General features: G+C 46.8%; 2 protein-coding genes and 1 long non-coding RNA gene across 3 annotated transcripts in view; 2 read left to right on the top strand and 1 right to left on the bottom strand.

Moving 5' to 3' along the window:
- Positions 1-361: 361 nt before the first annotated feature.
- On the top strand, positions 362-3,977 carry ANKRD34A (ankyrin repeat domain 34A). The gene is made up of 2 exons (XM_007538690.3): positions 362-941; positions 1,515-3,977. The coding sequence occupies exon 2, from the start codon at positions 1,633-1,635 to the stop codon at positions 3,133-3,135; it is 1,503 nt and encodes a 500-aa protein (XP_007538752.1). The 5' UTR covers positions 362-941; positions 1,515-1,632; the 3' UTR covers positions 3,136-3,977.
- Positions 3,978-6,639: 2,662 nt separating this feature from the next.
- The window catches only part of LIX1L (limb and CNS expressed 1 like), a 33,841-nt gene continuing 16,104 nt past the window's right edge, over positions 6,640-24,376 (top strand). The window contains exons 1-2 of the mRNA XM_007538689.3: positions 6,640-7,043; positions 21,584-21,747. Of these exons, the coding sequence (XP_007538751.1) occupies positions 6,761-7,043; positions 21,584-21,747 (447 nt within the window). The 5' untranslated portion in view covers positions 6,640-6,760. The remainder of the gene's footprint in view (positions 7,044-21,583; positions 21,748-24,376) is intronic.
- Positions 19,881-24,376, bottom strand: part of LOC132541412 (uncharacterized) — a 40,592-nt gene continuing 36,096 nt past the window's right edge. Inside the window, exons 3-5 of the long non-coding RNA XR_009552605.1 lie at positions 22,856-22,940; positions 22,517-22,730; positions 19,881-20,407 (exon numbers count right to left, since the gene is read on the bottom strand). This is a non-coding gene — a long non-coding RNA (uncharacterized LOC132541412). The remainder of the gene's footprint in view (positions 20,408-22,516; positions 22,731-22,855; positions 22,941-24,376) is intronic.

The following is a 24,376-nucleotide window of genomic DNA, read 5'->3' as shown; positions in this document are numbered from 1 at the left end:
GGAGAGAAGACATAGAAACTATTCGGAGAGGCACCTTTGAGCGAGATGGGAGCGTCTAAACAAGACTGAGTGGAGAAATACAGTGAGCAAGTGTGTGTTAGAAGGTTCACTCTTCTCCGCATCTGTTCTGTCTCTTTTCCACCAAGAATTTGGGGAGAAGAGGTCTGAAAATGCCCCTTACTGGTGCAAAAATGCCCCTCTCCTCTTTCTTATTTAAGAGGTATACAAGCAGCCGAGGTTCAATGCTTTGCGTTGCATTTCGGGGGAGGTGGGGGGGGGAGTGTATTGCGGTATCAGATTCCAGCTCTTGTTGACATTTAGAACAGGCAGCCAGATTCCCTGTCTTTCTCTGCACAGTATGGACTATGCCTGTGGATGCCAATCGCCTCTCTCCACCTCTCTGCATAGTGTGCCGTGTGCCCTGCATGGCAGGTCAGGTCTGGCGCACAGGCGCGCACAAACACGCGGCGCGGTGTCGGGGATTTGCTGGCGCTTGGGAAGCATTGGGAGGGTCCCAAATCTGGGTCGCGGAGGAGTCTCCTAAGGAACATTTAGGTTTGTCCGGACTAAGGGATAGATCCGCCAAGCAAAGGGAGTCAGGATTGGAGCCTGTAGGTTTTGAGGGCTTCAGTGTGCATGGGTGGGGTAACGGTTTGGTGCCTGACGCCCCCACCCGCAGAGACAAGGCTATAAATAGCAAGACAGAGCTCCGCCTCCACCGCCCCCCCACCCCCCAGCTTCTCTCCTCTGGAGCCGGCGCTGTGCCCGGGGCGCACCGGGAGGAGGAACAGGATCCGGTGCCTGGGCGCACATACTGAAACCAAGGGAATCCGGGTGCCCCCCAAAGCCATGTGGGTCCCCGGAAACCTGGCCCCGCCACCCCGGCTGCTCCGTGGCCCTGGCTTCAGCCTTGGCCCAGTGGAGGTTCTGCGGACATTCAGGTATCTATTTGGCCGCACTGGCTGGGAGGGGAAAGAGCGAGGAGTGATGGGGAGCTTAGCAGGGAAAAAAAAAAGCCCCAGTTCTCCCCACCACCACCACCACCACCACCAGCAGCAGCCGTTTTAGGTCCCAATCGCAAGCTGCTTCCCTCCCCCCCCTCAATTTATGGGGCTGTGGCAACCTAAAAGAGGTTAGGAATGGAGATGTGTGTGAATGTATGGGTCCATGTATGTGGGTGGGTGATGTTCAGCATCCCAGAAAGCGGGATTCCAAGTTCGGATAAGAGAAGGGGGGTGCGGGTAAGGTCTGATAAGCCGTGGGGTGAGGGTGGGGGTGCCGATGTTCCTGCGCGTGCACGTACGCGTTTGCACACGCTCGTTCTTCAATGCGGGTGCACCCTTCCCACCTCCTCAGGCATGCGCTGCCGGGTGGGGGTGGCTCAAAGGCATGAGTTAGAGGCAGGGCCCGGTGAGGTGCAGAAAGCGCCCTATACCCCACGCCAGGTCTGTCCACCGTAGGTAGGCTCAGTGTCCCTGTCTGAATCTGTCCATCCGATCTCTTTTTTCTCACAGGGATCGGCTTGGTCTTTGAGCCCCCTGGTCCTCGCCAGTCACCACACCCACGTCCCTAGCCATCTCCTCAGCCGGCCCCGGCCCCCGCTCCATCAGCGTGCTCGCCCCAACCGCAGCTATGCTGCACACAGAGGGCCACGCTCTCCTTCGGGCCGTGGGTCAGGGTAAGCTGCGCTTGGCCCGTTTGCTTCTGGAGGGGGGCGCCTACGTGAACGAGGGTGATGCCCAGGGCGAGACCGCGCTGATGGCAGCCTGCCGTGCCCGCTACGACGACCCGCAGAACAAGGCGCGCATGGTACGCTACCTCCTGGAACAAGGCGCGGACCCCAACATCGCCGACCGCCTGGGGCGCACCGCGCTCATGCACGCCTGTGCCGGAGGTGGGGGCGCCGCTGTGGCTTCGCTGCTCCTCGCCCACGGAGCGGACCCCTCGGTGCGGGACCACGCGGGCGCCTCGGCGCTCGTCCACGCCCTGGACCGCGGGGACCGCGAGACCCTCGCCACGCTGCTGGACGCCTGCAAGGCCAAGGGCACCGAGGTCATCATCATCACCACGGACACTTCGCCCTCGGGCACCAAGAAGACCCGGCAGTATCTCAATTCCCCGCCGTCCCCGGGGGTGGAGGATCCCGTTCCCGCCCCTCCCAGCCCGGGGGTGTGCACGTCGCCGTCGGAGATCCAGCTGCAAACGGCCGGAGGCGGAGGGGGAGGCGGGGGCCGGGGCTTGCTGTCTCCCCGCGCGCAGGAGGAGGAGGAGAAGAGGGACGTGTTTGAGTTCCCTCTCCCCAAGCCCCCCGATGACTCCTCCCCTTCCGAGCCGGTCCCCAAACCTCCCCGTCACCCTCCCAAACCTCTCAAGAGGCTCAACTCCGAGCCCTGGGGGCTGGTGGCACCTCCCCAGCCCGTCCCGCCCGCCGAAGGGAGGCCAGGGGTTGAGCGCCTGACTGCGGAACTCAACGGCCTGACCCTGAGCGGCCGACCCCGGCTGTCGCGGCGTCACAGCACCGAGGGCGCAGAGGACCCGCCCCCGTGGGCGGAGAGAGTGGCGGGTTGGGGGGCCCTCTCGCGCCGGAACACCGCGCCCGAGGCGCAGGAGCCTGGACCCCCTGCGGGACTGAGGCAAAAACTGAGCCGCATGGAGCCGGTGGAGCTCGATGGCCCCGGCAGTCTCTGTCCGGATTCTCCGGAGTGCAGCCGCTTGTCCCTGGAGCGCCGCCGCTACAGCGCCTCCCCGCTGACCCTCCCTCCCGCCGGCTCGGTCCCCTCCCCGCGCCAGTCCCAGGAGAGCCTCCCGGGGGCAGTGTCTCCGTTGAGCGGGCGGAGGAGGAGCCCCGGGCTGCTGGAGCGGAGGGGCTCGGGGACTTTGCTTCTGGACCACATCTCGCAAACCAGGCCCGGCTTCCTGCCCCCGCTCAACGTCAGTCCCCACCCTCCCATCCCTGACATTCGCCCCCAAGCCGGGGGTCGGGCGCCTTCGCTGCCTGCCCCTCCCCAGGCGGGGGCGCCCGGCTCTCCCAGGACCAAGCGAAAGCTGGTGAGGCGTCACTCCATGCAGACTGAGCAGCTCCGCCTTCTAGGAGGCTTCCAGAGTCTAGGTGGGCCAGGGGAGCCAGGGCGTTGAGACCAGGGAGAGGACACAGAGGGCGGGGAGCAGGACCTTGCAGGAGCAGGTGGGAAGAATCAGCTCACACACACACCTCGGACCTGGGGGGCTCTTGCATGTGCTCATGGGCACGGTGCACGCACATCTGGGGAAACGTGTCCACAAGCACAGTACTCGTATTCAAAGGGAAGGGTGAGTAGTCTATTTACTGGGCATCTAGACACATGCATTCATGCCCTGGTCACTGCACATGCACATGCACATGCACATGGGAATTACTTGTGTACCCACAGGCAACACATACACACACACTCACACACACACATACTTGTGCTAGGGCCCCCAGTGGGTCCCAAACTCACTAGCATTTGTTCAAAAGCAGTGGGGGACCCGTACCCCTGGGGAGCCTTGAATCTTTTTGCCTTCCTGCAGAAGTACCCCCTGGCATTTCATGTGTGCCCTGAGACACAGCCTGCTCATGCTTCTGGGTGATTACCCCACCACATTGAGCAGGTCTTGCTTCTCTGTTCAGGTCTGGCTCCTTTTTCAACCCCAGCTTCCAACCCTAACCACTTTTCAGGAGGCCTTCTCCACTCTTCGTAGGGTTTTCCTGCAGCAATCCCCCAGCCTCAGTTTTGCTGTCACCCTCCCTGCTCTAGGCTTCTCAACTTCCAGCTTTCTAGCCCCACTGGGTTCTGCTGATCAATACAACAGGTTGTCTCATTTCCCCAGTGGGGAGGTCATGGACTCCAAAGCTGCTGTTTTGTCTGTCTGATCTTATAAACACCCTGAAAAGTAGTTGTGGGATTAATCTCAAGTCACTCTCCCCTTAACATATCAAATAAATGTGTTCAGAAGTCTCTGTTTTTTTTTTTCCATTCCTGTTTGAGGGTGGTGGGGTTGGAGAATGAGGAGTGGGGAGAAAGTGATGTTAGCTATAACAATAATGATCTAAGGGATACTTGGAGGCACCATTCACCTTCTATGGTTGTGGAAAAAAAGGCAAATGTCTTGATGGCACTGAGGAATTCACAGGTTTTCATTTTCCCCCAGCTCTCCTATGTCCACCCTCAAAGTCTTTAAAGGTTTCTACAGCCTCCCCCCAACAGATAGATGCCAGTAGATTGTCACTGTTTCAAGCTTTCTATTTCTTGACCACTCACATTTCCCCCCTCCTTGAGCTCTAACATTCATCTCACAAAGTGAATTTTACCCATTTACTTCTACTTCAGGTTTATATTTCCTCATACTTGATTTCTGAGTCCCTGCAGCATGAAAAGTGGAAGAGATTTGGTGAGACAAAGAGTAGAGTATAGCCTCACATAGCTAAAAATGGCATTATGGCCAACTGACAAAGGTTGTATGTATGTAATCAGAGGAACCTAGTCTGACAAGTTCTGTATGAATTAGGGAATAAACTGAGAGTTTCATGCAGGCATGATAGGTTGTGCAATACCATTGAGTAGTTCTAGTTCTATTCTACATAGAATAGAACTCGTGTTTTAGTCTATATACTTAAGAAAAAAGGCAGGAGAGACTTCAAAGCACAGTTTAACCATCCATAGAAATTCTCTTGGTGCTGTCCATGGTACTCTCTTGTGGTGCTGGGGGATGAAAACCAGATCCCCATGCACTGTAAACTTCATTCTCTGAATCCTGAATCATCTCCTGAGCCCAGGGCACCTTTTATTTTGTAACTGTATTTATATATTAGCTAGAGATAGAGAAGCAGAAGGGCAGTGAGTGAGAGAGAGAAGCTTCCTCTTTCTCTCTCTCTCTTTCTTTCTCTCCCTCTCTCCCCTCTCAGCACTGAAGCTTCCTTCAATTTGGTAGAATCCAGGCTTGAACTTGGGTTGAAAACACGGCAAAGCAGCACACTATCCAAGTGAGTTATTTCTCTGGCCCTTAGTGTGTGTGTGTGTGTGTGTGTGTGTGTGTGTGTGTGTGTGTCTGTCTGTCTTTCTGTGTATGTGTGTGCTTTCCTGAGAACTGCTCAGTTTTGGCTTTTGGTGGTACTGGGGATTGAAGTTGGGACCACTGGTACCTCAGACATGAAAGTCTGTTGCATTACTGCTGACACCATCTTCCCAGTCCCTTTATTTCTTTCTAATTTACCTACTTCATTATGAGAGAGTGTGAAAGGAAAAAGACAGAGATGGAAGAACTGCTCATCTCTGGCAAACAGAGGCACCAGAGATTGAACCTTTGGCTTCTGGGATCTCAGGTGTGTGGTTTGTTGTGATCTGACAGGTTGAGTTGTCTTTCTGGCTCACATACTTTTAAAAAGTCTGTTGCCTGGGCTTCTCAGATTTCTGGCTTTCTGCATGTATTACAACATTTTCTTGCTCTGATAAGAGGTAAAGGGAATCTCTCATTGTATTTTCATCTCCCAATTTAGGAGAATAGGTGAACTCTAAACAGTACTCAAGAATGTGGTATAATTAAAAAAAAAAAAATATATATATATATATATATATATATATATATATATATCAAGGTCCAAAGATAACTCACCAGGGAATATGTGTGTGCCTTGCCATGCTGGAAGCCCAGATTCCAACCCCAGCACCACATGGGAGGTGGTACAACATTAGGGTAGGCAGGGGAACTCCAGTGTTATGGTCTTGGACTCTCTCTCTCTCTCTCTCGCTCCCTCTCTTCTCTCTGAATAAAAAAAGGGGCCCAGTCGTGGTAAAATAGTTCACTTGGATAGTGTGCTGCTTTGCCATGTGTGTGACCCAGGTTCAGAGCACTCTCCTCCTCTTGTTGAAGAGGCTTCAGTGGTGTAGTCCCTTTCACTCTCTTGGCCTCTATAAAAAATAAATAAATAAATTGGCCCAGAGAGATGAAATGGTGCATGTATGAGACCCCAGTCTACACACGCACATATCCACCCCCCCAAAAATACCTGGGAATCAGAAGACCTATGTCTGAACCCCTTCCCTTTGTCACCTTTTATCTATTTAATTTTGGTTGATATAGCTAGCTTCTCTCTGAGTGTCAATGTTTTTATTATAAATTGAATTAATAACTGTGATTATTAAAAGACAAGGCTCTAAAGTACACTAAATAATGTGTGACATATAGCATACATGCTCTTTGAAAATCAGTATCTTTCTTCGCTTTAGCTCCTCCACCAAGCATGTGTGATCTTGGACAAGTCATACCACATTTCTCTAAGTTTCTACATCTACACTTACACCTACATCTACTAAAGGAAATGGTTGGGCAAATGATCTCTAAAGCATTCTCTCCCTCTGTATGCAGTTCACCTTTCCACCCTGCCCGCACATAAGTCCCTCTGCAAGAGCTCTGGCAGCTTTCTGGTTCTGGACTCATGATTCCCAAAATCTACCCAAAGCTAATCTTCCCCCTTATAGAGGATACGGTCTCTTTCTCTTTGCAATTGGTTGCTCAGAACCCCGCCCTCTGACACAGTCTGCCTATAGAAGAGCCGGAAGCCGTCAGTTCCCGCCCCCTCGCTGGTGATTGGCATAGGCCCTGGCCGGGTCCCGCTCTGGTGTGACTGACGGGCTGGGCTTCGGCGCCGCCTTCAGTCTCCGGGCGCTAGCTGGCGGAGGCGGCTGGACCGTTAGCTCGCCAGGCTGGCAGGCTCCGGGACGCTCCTCCGCCGGCAGCCGGGATGGAGACGATGCGAGCGCAGCGCCTGCAGCCCGGGGTGGGCACTAGCGGGAGGAGCACTCTGAGAGCGCTACGACCCGGAGTGACCGGGGCTGTGGCTGCCTCCGCCACACCCCCCGCGGGTCCCCCGCCGCCCCCCGCCCCGCCCCCGCCGCCCCTGCTCCTGGCGGGGGCCGCGGGGCTGCAGCTACCGGCGGGGGCGGCCGGCAGCCCTGCGGTGCTGCGCGAGGCTGTGGAGGCCGTGGTGAGGAGCTTCGCCAAGCACACCCAGGGCTACGGCCGAGGTGAGTCTGTGGGATCCGGCCTCCTGCGGGACGTCCCTCCGCCCCCTCCTCCCGGGCGGTCTTGCTCCCACAGTCCTCTGGACCGCTTTTCCTGGCGCAAAGCCCTCACATGCATTTCCTTTTGGGGAGTTTCTTTCTGAGCTACACACACAGAGACCTACACACACACACACACACACACACACACACACACACACACACACACACACACACACACACACACACACACACACACACACACACACACACACACACACACTCTCCCCCCTTCACACACGTTTAGCCCCCCCCCCCCACCTTTATTGAGTTACTACTGTCTCCTCCAGGGGCCTTTTTGTAAACATAACCGCCCTCTTTTCTTCCCAATGTTTTCTGCTTGGAGATGGAGTTGCTTCCATAGTTTTAACGCCTTCGCCTTCGCGTCTCTCTGCACTAGAGGACCCGTCCCCATTGTGTGCGATCTTGTCTTTCATCTGACGAACTGTCTCTCAGCCAGACCTTCTCAGTTTTTCCTCTGTGACCCCAGCAATGCCCCACCACCAGTTAATTTATTCCATTTCTTTAGTCTTGACTTTTCAAGACTTTTTTTTTTTTTTTTTAGTTTTTGACTTTTCTTGATTTTCTTAATTGCCATTACTCTGAAATATGTTCAGGACTACTTCAGAGTTGCTGGGGTTGGGGGTGGAGGGTTAGGTAGGGTGTGTCACAATAACTCTGCCTTTAAATCTGAACCCTTAACTTTTGTGCTCACACCAGCTTCTGATGACTTAGTACCTCACTCTGGTGTCTTTTTTAGTATGGAGCCTCACAACTCCAGCCTCTGTGTCTGGTTGGCTCTGTTTTCCTGGCGCTTGCCCAGAAACTGAGGATAAATCTCAGGCCTTGGCTCTCTCAATGTTAAATTCTGTGGAAATGAGCCAGGCAAAAACCCCTGTTTCCACTAGAAGTCTTCATTTAAAAAAAAAAAAGCCTAATATCTATGAGTTGTTTTTTGTCTTTTAAAGAAATATTTTTAAATATTTATTTTCCCTTTTGTTACCCTTTCTTTTTATTCTTGTAGTTATTATTGTTGTTGTTATTGATGTCGTCGTTGTTGGATAGGACAGAGAGAAATGGAGAGAGGAGGGGAAGACAAAGAGGGGGAGAGAAAGATAGATACCCGCAGACCTGCTTCACTGCCTGTGAAGTGACCCCCCTGCAGGTGGGGAGCCGGACTCGAACCGGGATCCTTCAGCTAGTCCTTGTTTTTGTTTTTAATAATGAAGGCTTGAGGGAGTGGGGCGGTAGCGCAGAGGGTTAAGTGCATGCGGCCCGTAGCGCAAGGACCTGCATAAGGATCTCGGTTCGAGCCCCCGGCTCCCCACCACCTGCAGGGGAGTCGCTTCACAGGCGGTGAAGCAGGTCTGTGGGTGTCTTTCTCTACCCCCTCTGTCTTCCCCTCCTCTCTCCATTTCTCTCTGTTCTATCCAACAATGATGACATCAATATCAACAACAATAATAACTACAACAATAAAAAACAAGAGCAACAAAAGGGAATAAATAAATATTAAAAAAAAAGAATGAAAGCTGGAGGATTTTGTTGTTTTTGTTTATCCAGTGCATAATTCAAACTTCAGGTTTATAGCTTAACAAGGAGCAAATACTGAAGAAAATGAGAGACAACATTTAGGCCCAGAATGTCTAAGACATCTTTCTTCTTGACCATATTCTGCTTGGCCTGGAAATGACTCTGTCTCTATCTTTATAGTTTAACACTACAGAGAAAGGTTGCAGGGTTTTCTCTGTACTGTGAAAAGTACTTTGTACTTTTCTTTTCATCTGTGATGAAATGTAGTAACGTATAAACGCTAGCTTTGGAATCAGGCAGGTCTGGATGAAATACCAGGTTAAGTCTATGTCACTCACCTGCTGTGCCTTCGGGGAAGTGACTTCACCTCACTGAACTTCAGTTTCCTCAAGGGTTATGATGTAGAGTAAATGAATTGATGTACCTGACACATAACTGATGTTTAAAAACCAATGTATGACAAGCGCAAGGAGTGGTGTAAGGATCCTGGTTCAAGCCCCCGGCTCCCCACCTGCAGGTGGGTCCCTTCACAGGCAGTGAAGCAGGTCTGCGGGTGTCTGTCTTTTTCTCCCTCTCTCTGTCTTCCTCTCCTCTCTCCATCTCTCTCTGTCCTATCCAACAGCAACGACATCAATAGCAACAATAATAACTACAGCAACAATAAAAAACAAGGGCAACAAAAGGGAAAATTAAAAAAAAACCCAGGGGGTCAGGAGGTAGCGCAGCGGGTTAAGCGCAGGTGGTGCAAAGCACAAGGACCATCATAAGGATCTTGGTTGGAGCCCCGGGCTCCCCACCTGCGGGGGAGTCGCTTCACAGGCGGTGAAGCAGGTCTGCAGGTGTCTCTTTCTTTCCGCCTCTCTGTCTTCCCTTCCTCTCTCCATTTCTCTCTGTCCTATCCAACAACAGTGACATCAACAACAACAATAGAACAACAAGGGCAACAAAATGGAATAAAAAAAAAACCCAATGTATGTTATCTCAAATTTGTAAGTTCATATTTCTTTGACAAAATATTTATTTTCCTCTCACTCTTAAATCCTGGTCATACAAACCCCCAAATCCTTATGAATAGAGATTTATAGATTCATTTCCCTGCATGTGCCCAGTGAGACATTTACTGCCAGTCTCTCTTTGTTCTGCATTTTGAACTTGTACTACGAGGAAGGCACTCTGGTAGGTGTGGGGAATGCAAATGCATACAATTTGGAAATTCATCAAAAAGGAATATACTTCTTTTTCTAGCACAGTTCCTAGATTTAACTGGACTATATGATAGTTCAGCTATTGTTCTCCTCTCGATGCTTTGGGTTTCGTTACATTGAGACCAAGGGATGATCTTTGCCTCTGAACATAGTTGTAGTGGGAATGATCACTCTGAACATGAATCTATCCTTTGGGGAATTTGTAAGGATTTATTCAAATTACAAATAAGTGTTTTGTTTTGTTTTTTGCCTGTGTGCCTGGAGAGCCCCTGGTTTGGTTTCTAAGCAGAGCAACCCGCTAGCCCTTTTTTCTTTTCTTTTTTTATTTATAAAAAGCAAACACTGACAAAACCATAGGATAAGAGGGGTACAATTCCACACAATTCCCACCACCCCTTTTTTCATTCTTTAGAAAGGATGCAGGAATGAAGGGATTGTACTGACAAAGAACAATCAGTCAGGCTTCAGACTCCACACTGATTCACCACTCTTACCTCCCTACCTCCTACCACAGTCCTTCTCGCTATTCTTGAGCTTCTTATTTCCAGTCTGGGTGTCCAGCCAGTAGTTTGGGAAAGTTTGGCAGATAATTCAGCTTTAGGCAAGCAGAATCTCTGCTGATTTGGCTCAGAAATCCTTCACCACATGGAACCACTTATTCTGCTTCAATTAATAGGCAAAACTGCCATTGGCATATGCCCACACATCCTTGTGACTGATGGCATAGTATTTGGGGATTGGCTCTTTTCCCATGAATATAATTTACTTTGGGTTGTGCTCAGAGTAGTCCCAGACCCAGCAGTATTTTACTGTATCATCTTTAAAAATATATATATATTTATTTTCCCTTTTTTTGTTGCCCTTGTTGTTTTTCATTGTTTTGTAGTTGTTATTGATGTCATCGTTGTTGGATAGGACAGAGAAAAATGGACAGATAAGGGGAAGAGAAAGATAGACACCTGCAGACCTGCTTCACCACCTGTGAAGCGACCCCCCCCCCTGCAAGTGGGGAGCCCGGGGCTCGAACCGGGACCCTTAGGCTGGTCCTTGCGCTTTGTGCCACCTGCGCTTAACCCTCTGAGCTACTGCCCAACTCCCTACTGTATCATCTTTAACTCACACCCGTCATCTTCTTACAGATTGCTTCAAATTTACCTCTTTTTGTCACAATCATGAGGCTTAACTTCACCAATGTAGCATTTAAACTTGGAATTTAAAAAAAAAAGTCTTCTGTTATTTTTACCTGTTAGTTATTTATCTCCTCTGCCCCAGCGCCCCACTTTCTCCCCCTGGACACACAGAGCTCAGAGTGCTCTAGGATGTACCATCAGTTCATAGTGCATAGGATTTAGAATTAAAAACTTGATTCTATCAGATTGTGGCTGTGTAATCTTGAGTACATTGCCTGATCTCTCTAGGCCTCCCTGATATTCCATGCCTTCACTTAACGAATATTTATTGATCACCAGATGCAGCAGTGAACAGGGTACTCAAGCCTTATCTTCACAGAGCTCACCTCACAGAGCTGACAGCCAGTCATTTTACAGTGTGTGTGAGATCTCATGATTCCACAAAGTGGGATAGGATAGTACAACAGAAAGAAAGAACATTGGCTTTTGGAAGGAAACAAACATAGGCTCTAAACCCTGATTTTCACTTCGTCTTTTTTTTTTTCAGATGTATTTATTTATATGAAAGAAGAAAACAGAATGCCTCTCCACATATGTAGTGCCAGGGATCAAATCTGAGGTCTCACACCTGCAAGCCCTATGTTTTATCTACTCAACAACCTCCCTGGCCACTAAATGCTGACTCTCCTACTGTGCCCTTTTCCTTAATCTGTTCATTTTCCCTAAAGTTGATATTATGATAGCTATGTTGAAGGCTTTGTGTGGATTAAGTGAGGTTATACATGTAAAGTGTGTAGCACACAGTGCTCATTGAGTAGTTGCTATTGTTAGGCTTTTGGGGAAGCTTTTTCTAAAAGTTTTTTTAAATATATTTATTTACTTATTTTCCCTTTTGTTGCCCTTGTTTTTTATTGTTGTTGTAGTTAATGTTGTCATTGATGTTGTCGTTGTTAGATAGGACAGAGAGAAATGGAGAGAGGAGGGGAAGACACAGGGGGAGAGAAAGATAAACACCTGCAGACCTGCTTCACTGCCTGTTGGGAAGCCAGGGCTCTCTGCAGTTGGGGATTCAGGGCTCGAACTGGGATGCTTACACAGGTCCTTGCGCTTCCTGCCACATGCACTTAACCCACTGCGCTACTGCCCAACTCCCTTGGGGAAGCTTTTTCAAGCTGTGTATCTGGTATGTATTGTTAGTAAGTATTTATTTATTAATGAGAGAAAGCACTGGAGCATCTCTGTCACGGACTCTCATGCTATCAGGTCCAGAGCTTTAGCCACTGTACTGCCTCCCAGGCTGTTCACATTACTATTTCTTTTGCCCCCTTTTAATGTTTGGCACCTGGAAATCTCTAAACTGGCATGGTTGAGTGAATAACCATGTCACTTTCCTTGCTGTGTAAATTTTGCATTGCCCTCTTCAAATCTGTAATGTTAAATTCTTCATTTATATCACAATATGGGTACATGATTGGAAAATTTACCCAGCTGCTCTGCTGGGCTGAGCAGTTGAACTCCATGTAGTTGTCTCTCTAGGTGTTTCTTTGTCTCCGAATCATAGTTTCTTTGCTTGAGAGTGACTGTGGTGTTAGAGTGCAATCACTCCTTTAGAATTCTGGGCAGGGAGATGACATAATGTCTATGCAAAAGACTTTCATTCCTGAGGTTCAGAGGTCCCAGGTTTAATCCCCGGCACCACCATAAGCCAAAGTTGAGCAGTACACTGGCCTGTTCTCCCTCTTTCTCTTTGTATCTCTCTCATTAAAAATAAACAAATTTTAAAAAAATATACAAGCTATATTAAGCACACGTGGTGCAAAGCGCAAGGACCGGTGTAAGGAACCTGGTTCAAGTCCCGGCTCCCCACCTGTAGAGGAATCATTTCACAGGTGGTGAAGCAGGTCTGCAGGTGTCTATCTTTTTTTTTTTTTTTCCTCCTCCAGGGTTATTGCTGAGCTCGGTGCCTGCACCATGAATCCACCGCTCCTGGAGGCCATTTTTTTTTCCCCCTTTTGTTGCCCTTGTTGTAACTTCGTTGTGGTTATTATTATTGCCCTTGTTGACGCAATTCGTTGTTGGATAGGACAGAGAGAAATGGAGAGAGGAGGGGAAGACAGAGAAGGGGAGAGGAAGATAGACACCTGCAGACCTGCTTCACCGCCTGTGAAGCGACTCCCCTGCAGGTGGGGAGCTGGGGGCTCGAACCGGGATCCTTACGCCGGTCCCTGCGCTTTGCGCCACATGCGCTTAACCCACTGCGCCGCCACCACCCGACCCCCTGCAGGTGTCTATCTTTCTCTCCCTCTCTCTGTCTTCCTGTCCTCTCTCCATTTCTCTCTGTCCTGTCTAACAATGATGACATCATCATCATCAACAACAACAGTAATACCTATAACAACAATAAAAAAAAAGAAAAGAAAAACAAGGGCAACAAAAGAGAAAATAAATTTAAAAAAATTTTAAAAATGTGACTTCCAGTGCCATAGAACTCCTGTGTGGTGTGCCTGAACCTCAGACCTTGATCATGCATGTGTCAAGGCAGGGGCCCTCCCATTTGAGCTATCTCACCAGTACCTAGTCTAACATTTCTTTTTACAAGTGGATATACAAGCCATAGCTCTTACCTCACTCAGACATTTATGTAATATTTTTACCTCCTGAGAACAAAACCAAAATGATTTTCTTTTGTTATTATTTAACATCATGGTACAAGTATTTAAATATTCCTCACGATCATGGTCTTTTTATTTGAAGATTTGTTTACTTGGGGCTGGGTGGTGGCACACCAGGTTGAGTGCAAATGTTACAATGCGAAAGGACCCAGGTTCAAGCCCCCAGTCCTCATCTGAAGGGGAGAAGCTTTGCAAGTGGTGAAGCAGGGCTGCAGGTGTCTCTCTTCCTCTCTATTTCCCTCTTCCCTCACTTATTTCTAGCTGTCTCTATCCAATAAAGATAACAAAAAAAATATTTTAAAAAGAAGGCATAAAGATTGGTTGCTTCTTACATATGAGAGAGAAATAGTTTCACATGAGACAGAAAGGAGATAAGGCAGAGCACTGCTTGGCATGTGCAGTGCCAGGAATCAACACAGGAAGCTCAGACATGCAAGTCCGTTGCTCTACCAGATGAGCTGTTCACCTGGCCACTCCTTACCTTTCTTGCTCCTTTCAGCGCAGCATTTGTCAGTCACTTCCCTGAAGCAAGATAGCTGTCAAATGTAGTTGTTGCTACCTCCCTCTGCTGACACCCACTGTTCTTTAACCATCCTTGTGTTAATCATTGTGATGGACTAGGGAAATAGCCTAGCCTGTTAGAGCACCACCTTGTATGTCTGAGGCTCTAGAGGTCCCAGGTTCAGTCCTCAGTATTTTCTTAAACCAGAACTGAGCTGAGCAATGCTCTGGACTGCCATCTCTGACTCTCTCCCTTTCATAAAAAATAAAATTTACACACACACACACACACACACACACACACACACACACACACACACACACACACACACCTGGCAGTGGCACACTAAGGTAGAATGCACACATTATCATGCTCAAAGACCCATGTTCAAGCCTCAGATCCCCATCTGCAGGGGGGAATCTTCATGAGTGATGAAACAGTGACTCAGCTAACTCTCTCTCTCTCTCTCTCTCTCTCTCGCCCCCAGGATTATCACTGGGGCTTGGTGCTGGCACTGGGAATCCATTGCTCCTAGTGGCCATTTTTCCTTTTTTTATTGTCTTTTATTTGTTTATTGGAAAGAGATAGCTAGAAATCAAGAAGAGAGAAAGAGAGACACCTGCAGCACTGTTTCACCACTTGCAAAGTATTCCCCCTGCAGGTGGGCTCTGGGGGCTCAAACCCGGGTTCTTGAGCACTATAACATGTCCATTCCACTAGGTGCGCCACTTCCTCCCCCCACTCCACTTTATTTATTTATTTATTTATTTTTACCAGAGCACTGCTAAGATCTTGTTTAAGGCATATGGGGGATTGAACCTGGAACTTTGGAGCCTCAAGTATGAGAGTCTCTTTGCATAACCATTATGCTATCTACCCGTCTTTCTACCCCTCCCCCATCTTATTGGATAGGACAGAGAGAAACTGGGGAAGGAGTCTCTCTCTGTCTTTTTCTCTTTCCATGACTCCCTCCCTTTCTTCCCCTCCTGTCTTAATTTATCTCTGCCCTATCAAACTAAAAGAGAAAAAAAAGGTTGCTGGGAGTGGTGGATTTATTATGCAAGCGCTGATCTCCAGCAATAAACACTTATGGCAATTTTTTTTCTCCAAAACTGAAAAAAAGTGATAGTGTAACCCTGGAAATGGTGCAGTGAATAAAGCATTGGACTCTCAAGCATGAGGTCCTGAGTTTGATCCCCAGCATCACATGTTCTCTCTTTCATAAATAAAGAAGTCATTAAATGAATAAATAAGTCTTAAAAAAGTGATAACTTCATTTATCTACATTCATGCCCCAACTGTACCATAGCTGTGTGACCTCAAGAAATTCATTTGTCTTTCCTTAGCCAAGATTGGACTAGGTGATATCTAAAATCTCTATCAGTTCTAAAAACAACTCACCTCTGAGCATTTTCCAAATGCATGTTGCAACAAATTGCTTTTTTTTTTTCTGGACCATGTTCCTTGATTTCCTATTTCCTATTCCTGAAATAACCCTCCTTATTTCCTTTGGCTTTGAGTCGTTGTTCACAGGTAGCCTTGTGCTCTGTGCCAAGAGGACTGAGTGGACATAGAATATATATGTATATTTTTAAAAATATATATATATATATCTTTAAATTTTTTATTTATTCCCTTTTGTTGCCCTTGTTGTTTTATTTTTGTAGTTATTATTGTTGTTGTTATTGATGTAGATATTGCTGGACAGGACAGAGAGAAACGGAGAGAAGAGGGGAAGACAGAGAGGGGAGAGAAAGGCACCTGCAGACCTGCTTCTCCACGCTAGTCCTTGCACTTTGTGCCACCTGCGCTTAACCCATTGCGCTACCGCCCGACTCCTGGACATGGGCTTTTAAAACAGTTTATTTTATTTTAATGAGAGAGATAAAGAGAGAGAAACACCAGAACACAAGCTCTGGCTTGTGGTGCTGGGGATTGAACCTGGGACCTCAGAGCTTCAGGCATGAATTTTTTTTTTTTTAGAATCTTTATACTGTTTCCCCATCCCAGTCCAGGCCAGCCCAGCTCAGACATTTTTTTTAAAGATAGGACAGAAAGACATTGGGGGTGGGAACAGAGACGGGGAGAAAAAGATAGACACCTGCAGACCTGTTTCACTCCTTGCAAAGTGACCCCTCTGCAGGTGGGGAGCTGGTGGCTCGAACCAGGATCCTTGAACGAGTCCTTGAGCTTTGTACTATATGGACTTAACTGGGTGTGCCACTGCCCACCACCCCCCATGGGATCTTCCTCATCGTAGTGGTCTCCTCCCCATCCCCTTTATGCCTGTTGTCTGTGTGTCAGGAGAGCTGTCACCAGATGCTTTGTGCTATATTGTCTCAGGGAAGCAACCAGGGCTGAAAAGATCTCAATGGAAAGAACAGAGAAGGCTGAACTTTCTGGGTAGTGGTGACCTTTGGGGAATCCCTGCCAAATTTAAGGGTGGGAAAGAGAAAATTTCCTCTACATGCTGACTTTTGATGGAAGAATGAGCATTCTTCAAAGTCAGTTAAATATGTAGTAACAGACAAGTGCTTGTGCTGCTTTTACACTAACTAGTATTCAGGAACTGTTGTCAGCTGATGAGCAGGTGGAATGCCTCTAATTATTGGCCAGTGGAGTTGGCACTTGTTGATAGCAGGGAATGTGTGTCATTCACGATTTCACCCCTAACACCTAGAATAGAGAAACCCACGCCTGTTAAATTCTGAGTTTTGCTGAAGGTGTATGTGGAAGCCGTGGAGATGTTCACATCTGCAGTGTGTGCCAGCAGCATAACTGACAGTCTTAAATTACTGTCTTCTCTGAGTCCATTGCCACATCTGCACGGGACCACATACCTCCCAGCCAATAATTCGGGGCTGGGGGCAGGGAACCATGACCTGGTAATATGTAGGATTCCTCTGGCTCCAGGACTTCCCAATGGTCTGACCAAACCTTTTTTTTCTTAATTAAGTTAAGTTTTAAAACATTTTATTTTAATGAAATAAAGTGAGACAGGCAGACTGGGGATTGAACCTGAGACCCCAGCCTCAGATATGAAATTTTTTTGCAGAACCACTATGCTGTCTCCCTAGACTGCCCCAAACCTTTCTTGGAACTGCACTGCAGATTCTTCATATCCAAACCTTCCTCTTCCCACAGGTATCAGACCTTCAGCACAGTCTGAAGGCTCTTCTTCCACCCCCGCCCCCCGTTTCTTGCTTGTCTGTTTCAACTGGGTGTCTTCTCACAGAATTGAACTGACACAATGTAGGAGAATGAATGAGGACTGAGCATGTGCACTGCTAAGTGCACAGTACAAACCTGGAGCCCTGGCACCAGATGAGAAGTGCAGTGGCAATAGAGGAAGCTCTGATGCTGTGATGTCTTTCCTACTCTGTCTCTCAGTCTGAATGGAGAGAGGGAGGAAAGCAGTTTGGAATTGTGAAGTCATATGTGGGCAAGGCCCCAGCTCTGGAAAAAAAAAATTAATGAGTCCTTCCTTGTTCTAATTAAGCGAAAGAACTGGTAGTCATGTTGAAAGCTTTAGGAGAATGCATGTGATAATTTATTATTATTCGGCTTTATTTAAAGAGATTTGGAATGTTTGGAACCCTGCTGTGAAAATGATCCTTTCCAAAGGCAAACTGATCTCATACCTGCTTCCATTTTAAACCCCTTCAAAGCTTCCCATAGCTGTTAGGATAAAGCCAGTGTTCTAGCACAGCCGACAAAGCTTGATCTGCTCTGGTTCTTGCTTCTGTTTGCATTTTTTACCTTGTATAACACATCTTCTCTCTGTGTGTGTCTCTCTTCTCTTCTCTTCTCTTCTCTTCTCTTCTCTTCTCTTCTCTTCTCTTCTCTTCTCTTCTCTTCTCTTCTCTCCTCTCCTCTCCTCTCCTCTCCTCTCCTCTCCTCTCCTCTCCTCTCCTCTCCTCTTCTCTTCTCTTCTCTTCTCTTCTCTTCTCTTCTCTCTCTCTCTCTCTCTCTCTGTGGTCTAATATATGCCTGACTTTATCACTCCCAGGCTGGCATTTTTTAAAAAAGTTCTTTTGCATTTCAGATAAAGAAACATAAAGAGGAGATAGTTCATAGCACCAGAGCTTCCCCTGGTGATGTTATGTTTCCATGTAGTGCCAGGCCTTAAGCCCAGGTCCCACCATGGCAAGGTACTCATCCTAAGGTGTGCTGACACTCCCTGTGTCTTTTTAAAAATATTTATTGTTGTTATTATTCACCACCATGGTTTTTGCTAGGGCTCAGTGCCAGCACTATGAATTCACTGCCCCGGGTGGACATTATTTTCCCTCCCTCCTTTCTTTTTCATTAGATAGGACAGAAAGAAATTGAGAGTGATGGAGGAAATAGGAAGGGGGGGTGGTTAAGGGGTAGGTAGCACAGCGGTTTAAGCTCATATGGCGCAAAGCCAAAGGGCCAATTTGAATCCCCAGCTCCCCACCTACAGGGGGTCACTTTGCAAGCAGTGAAGCAGGTCTGCAGGTGTCTATCTTACTCTCCTCCTTTCTGTCTTCCCTCTCTCTCCATTTCTCTGTCCTATCCAACAACAACTATGACAACAATAACAATTACAACAAAGGCAACAACATGGGAAAAATAGGCCCCAGGAGCAGTGAATTCGTAGTACAGGCACCAAGCCCCAGCAATAACCAGGAGGCAAAAAAAAAAAAAAAAAAAAGAAAGAAAGAAAGAGAGAGAGAACAAAAGGAAGAAAGCAAAGGGAGAGAGAAAGATAAGACACTTGAAGGCCTATTTCAGATGGTGAGGGAGAAAGAGAACCAGAGCATCATTCTGGCACATGTAACCCCTGGGGTGAAGCTCGGGACTTCATACTTTAAAGTCCAGTGTTTTATCCACTGAACCACCTTGTGGGCTGTTTAGTTTCACTAGTCACCATGCACCCTATTGCTCGAGGGCCTTTATTCACTCCAGTCCTTCTGTTTACACCATTAGTCTCTTACCCTTTTCCTAGTGAATTTATACACATACCTGAGCTTAAATATCACCTTATCAGGGCAGCTTTATTTGATATAAGTCAGATGTTCTCACATTCCCTACCATCTGCTATTCCTTAATAGAGCTATCACATTTACAGGTTTTTGTTTGTTTGTTTGTTTGTTTACTTGCGATGAGTAACTCTCTCTTGAGACTACACAGAGAAAGCTACACAGAGAAAGAGAAAAGGGTATGATTGAGTCACTGTGGACAGTCTAGCACAGACTGGGTATTCAGTAGCTGTTTGTAGAATGACTGCCCCATGCACTGGGGGATGATGAGAGCTGTTCTGGTAGACAGTGTCAGGTCTGAGTTTGACTGTTCTCTGTTTATATCTGATAAGTTGTCCAGTTACTTATTTTCATTTTTCTTTCTCTTCCTTCTTCTCCTTGGCACATACATAATTCCACAGTTCCCAGGTTGACTTTTTCATTAAAAAATTTTTTTAAATATATATTTATTCCCTTTTGTTGCCCTTGTTGTTTTATTGTTGTTATTATTGTTGTTATTGATGATGTTGTTGTTGGGTAAGACACAAATGGAGAGAGGATGGGGAGAGAAAGACAGACACCTGCAGACCTGCTTCACCGCTTGTGAAGCGACTCCTTTGCAGGTGGGGAGTCAGGGGCTGGAACCAGGATTCTGCTGCCAGTCCTTGCGCTTTGCGCCACATGCGCTTAACCTGCTGAGCTACCGCCAGACTCCTGACTTTTTCATTCTTTCTTTAAAATACATGTATATTTGTTTATTTATTTGATATAGAAAACCTGTACCACTCCAGCACTTGCAATACTGGGGATAGAACTTGGAAACTCCTGCTTGAGAATCTGATGCTTTATCCACTGCCTTTTTCAGTCTTTTTTAAGAGAGAGAGAGAGAGAAAAGAGGCACTGGAGCACCCCTCCACCATTTGTGGAACTTCCCCTGGTGTTGTGGTATTCTCATGTGAAGCTGGGGCTGAGACCCAGGCTCTCTGACATGGTACAACATGCATTCTACCAGGCGAGCTGTCTCCTGGCCCCTCAAGTTTACTGTTTTCCTAGACGTTGGCAGGAGTCAAGAGACTTGTGGGTCAGAGATAAAGGACCCTAGTACTCACAGCTCAACAAGTGGCACAAGCATCACGTTTGTCTGCATCAGTTCCCCTCACCTCCCACATTCAAAGTGGAGGGCACAGGTGGGTACTTGAGCGGACTTTCAGAAGCAGGTAGCAGGTAGTCAGCAAGCTTGTTCTATGTCCCAGAGGGAAACATTACCTCATCCCTTGAGGTTACTTGCTGCAAGCACAATCCTGAAAAATAACCCAAGTAAAGAGCAGTCAGAGCCTAGAAATTTGGCCTCCCAAGTGGTGAAATTAATTAATTAATTAATTAAATTTAAAGATGAAAGGGAGAGAAAGATAGACACCTGCAGACCTGCAGGTAGGGAGCAGGGCCTCAAACCTGAATCGTTTCACTTGGTAATATGTGTGCTTAATTGGGTGTGCCACCACAACATCAATAACAACAACAATAATAACCACAACAATGACAAAAACAACAAGGGCAACAAAAAAGAAAAATAAATAAAAAAATATTTTTAAAAAAACAACAGGGAGTTGGGCAGTAGCTCAGCAGGTCATGTGGCATGCAGTGCAATGACCAAGGTAAGGATCCCAGTTCCAGCCCCCGGCTCCCCACCTGCAGGGGAGTCCCTTCATAGGCGGTGAAGCAGGTCTGCCGGTGTCTATCTTTCTTTCCTCTCTGTCTTCCCCTTCTCTCTCCATTTCTTTCTGTCGTATCCAACAATGACATCAGTAACAACAACAATAACTATGACAATAAAACATCAAGGGTAACAAAAGGGAATAAATAAATAACTATTAAAAAATAAAAAAACAAATACTGGAATCAAACAACCTGTTATTGTGAGAAATATGCTGGTTTTCACTGAGAGGTGGGAGAGTGGGGGACACAGAACTTTGGTGATGGGTGCAGTGTGGAACTATACTCTCTAATGGTCTAATCTTGTAACCCACTATTAATAATAAATACATAGAAAAAAAAACCAGTGGTGAGAGGACAGCCCATGAGGGTGTGCAGTGTGTAGAGCAACTGGCTTACAAGCATGAGGCCCAGTGTTTGATACCTGGTGTCGCATGTGCCAGAGTAACACTCAAGTTCTCCCTGTGTGTGCCTTTCTCTTACTCCCCTCTCTTGTCAATAATAAGCAAACCTTTTGGAACTAAATCAGTGGAGATAATATAATATGGTTATGCAGAAAGACTTTCATGCCTGAGGCACCAAAGGTCCCAGGTTCAATCCTCAGCATCATGTGGTAAGCCAGAGCTGAGCAGTGCTCAAGGGGGAAAAAAATCAATCAATCAGTGGTGATCAGTGCTGAGGGGGCAGAGTATTAACGCAGATGCAGATGCTGTGTCTCCTGGCTGTGTTCTCCGTGATGAACCTAACTACTTTGCTTTCTGTAGTGAACGTGGTGGAGGCACTTCAGGAGTTCTGGCAGATGAAGCAGTCCCGTGGAGCAGACCTGAAGAATGGGGCTCTGGTAGTTTATGAGATGGTCCCCTCAAACAGCCCTCCCTATGTCTGCTATGTCACCCTGCCTGGGGGCAGTTGCTTTGGGAGTTTCCAGGTAAGCTTTGCATGGAGGTGGTGGCAGAGAGCAAGACTGACAGGCTTGGCATACTTAACTGCCCCATCACTTGGAGCATTTAGCCTTTGTCTGAAATCATTTATTGGAGGACCCAAACTCTTCTGGGCCAGTCATCCTGGACTGCATCATAAGCTCATGTGACCACAAAGCCCCTTTGGTAGCAGGCCTTACTGCCAGTTTGCGCATGAACAAAGCCATGTTGAATGTGTGAAGCTAAAATTGTGCTCTTTCTGGGTAGGTGAGACTACTACGACATAACACATTTTCATCTGGCTTTCCAACTTCCTGTGCCGTTCATTTGGAGGATATGGAGATGGTATTCCTAACTCCTGGTACTTTTCCCCTCAGGCAGTTACTAAAGATAGCACTATGTTTTTCAGTTTGGGTTTGGTTTTGTTTCTTTTTTTTTTAAATTTATTTCTTTATTGGGGAATTAATGTTTTACATTCAACAGTAAATACAATATTTTGTACATGCATAACATTCTCCAGTTTCCCATTTAACAATACAACCCCCACCATGTCATTGGTTTTGTTTCTTTTTGTGGTTCCAGGGCTTTTTGCACTACTCCGCTACCCCTAGGCTTACTTTTCTCAATCTGTTTATTTCACATAGAGTGGGGGAGGGGAGAGATACACAGAGGGTATGGGGAGCCAGACCTCATAGCACCATTCTGCCATCTGTGGAACTTCCTCTGGTGCAATGGTGTTTGTATGTGGTATCAAGGACGAAAACTAGGGCCACATACATGGTATGGCCCATGCTTTACTGCCTGAGTCATCCTCAGGCCTCAGAGATCAATGTTGAGGCTCTCTGAGTAACCAGAAAGATCGTGCGTGTCCTGCCAGGTGTGTTATCCAGGTTCAGATGCCAGTATCACATAGCAGGTGCTGTGGCAGCAGAGGAGGCTTTAGTGGTATGCTGTCATGTGTCTCTTCTGCCCCTCTCCCTCTTTCTCTTCTCTGTAATGAGAAAACAAACTTCCCAGGAGCCATGAAATTACACATGCATGTGCCTTGGCTCCACAAAACAAAAAGTACTCTCAGAGAGCAGAGGAGGGACTGCATACCGTGGAAACGACACCCACCTAAGAGTTTGGAGATACAAGTTTTCATTTTCCTGATTACCAGCAGGGAAAGTCAGGTAGCGTCTCTGGGTCTCAGTTCCTCCTTCTATTACATGAAAGAGATAGGTTAGCTTATTTCTAGAATTCTTTCTAGTATCCACATTCAACATTATATGAAAGCCCTGCAAATATGTAATGGTGAAAAAAAAGTAGTTGCTAATATGGAGCAGTGAGAGATTTGACTAGAGTAAAAACTACTGGGTTGTCGGCAAAGTCAGGACATATACTTTTACATTTTTCTATGTACAAATCTGTTGTGATTTTCCCAATAACCCAATATCATCAGCAGTGTATTGATTTCTTTTCTTTATTGGATAGGATAGAGATAAATTGAGAAGGATGGGAAAGAGAGAGAGGGAAAGAGAGACACCTGTAGTACTGCTTCACAGTTAATGAAGCTTCCCCCCTTTACAAGTGGGGACCTGGGGCTCTCAGCATGGTAATGTGTATACTCAACCAAGTGTACTTCCACTCAGTCCCACCAGTACATTTTAAAAGTTATTTATTTATTCATTGTGTGATAGAAAGAGAGAGACAAGAGTACTGCTCAGCTCTGGCTTATAGCTGTGCTAGAGGTTGAGGCTGGGATCTAGGGACTCAGACATACAAATCCTATGATCTAACAAACTGAGCTATCTTCCTAGTTCAATGATGGCTTTTTTTTTTTTAACGGCAGATTGGAAGGCAGCTTTCTGAAATGTTCATTTATCAGGATAGGGAGATAGTATAATGGTTATGCAAAAAAAAAAAAAAAAAGGTCCAAAGGTCCAAAGGTCCAAAGGTCCCAGGTACAATCCCCAGCAGCACCACTATAAACCACAGCTGAGCAGTGCTCTGGGGAAAAAAGAATAGTCAATTTAAGAATCTTAGTAGGAATTCAGAGATGATAGACACTTTGCTCTCTTTTCTAGATATGTAGTTTGTATGTATCTAGACTTATAACCTTACAGCCACTGATTATGTGCTTTCATAGCATCTGAACTCCTGTAGTGCATGTCACCATGTACCACGGCCCACTATAAGTGACAGCTTATTTCTACTATCAGATTGTGCTCCATGAAGCTAGAGCTGGAGTCTGTCTTCATTCTTGTTCTGTTGTAAATGCCCACCAACCAACTTAATGCCCAGCACTGAGGAGGTGCTTAATGATCTAGTAGTGTGCACTAAATCTCTTAATCCTGTCTCAAATGGAAAAAGCCCTAAGGGAGTGTTATTACAAGTCAGGTGACTAAAATTTTCCCTTCAGCAAAGGAACATACCTTCCTGCACTGCTGGTGGGAATGTAAATTGGCCCAACCCCGGTGGAGAGCAGTCTGGAGACCTCTCAGAAGGCTAGAAATGGACCTACCCCAGCAGTTCCTCTCCTGGCAATGTATCCTAAGGAACCAAGCATACCTATCCAAAAAGATCTGTGTATACCTATGTACATAGCAGTACAATTTGTAATAGCTAAAACCTGGAAAAACCTCAATCCAACAATGA

The sequence above is a fragment of the Erinaceus europaeus genome, chromosome 11 (assembly GCF_950295315.1).
Source record: "Erinaceus europaeus chromosome 11, mEriEur2.1, whole genome shotgun sequence".
Taxonomy (NCBI): domain Eukaryota; kingdom Metazoa; phylum Chordata; class Mammalia; order Eulipotyphla; family Erinaceidae; genus Erinaceus; species Erinaceus europaeus.
The sequence above is the reverse complement of the archived record's forward strand: the minus strand, read 5'-3'. Positions and strand labels throughout refer to the sequence as shown.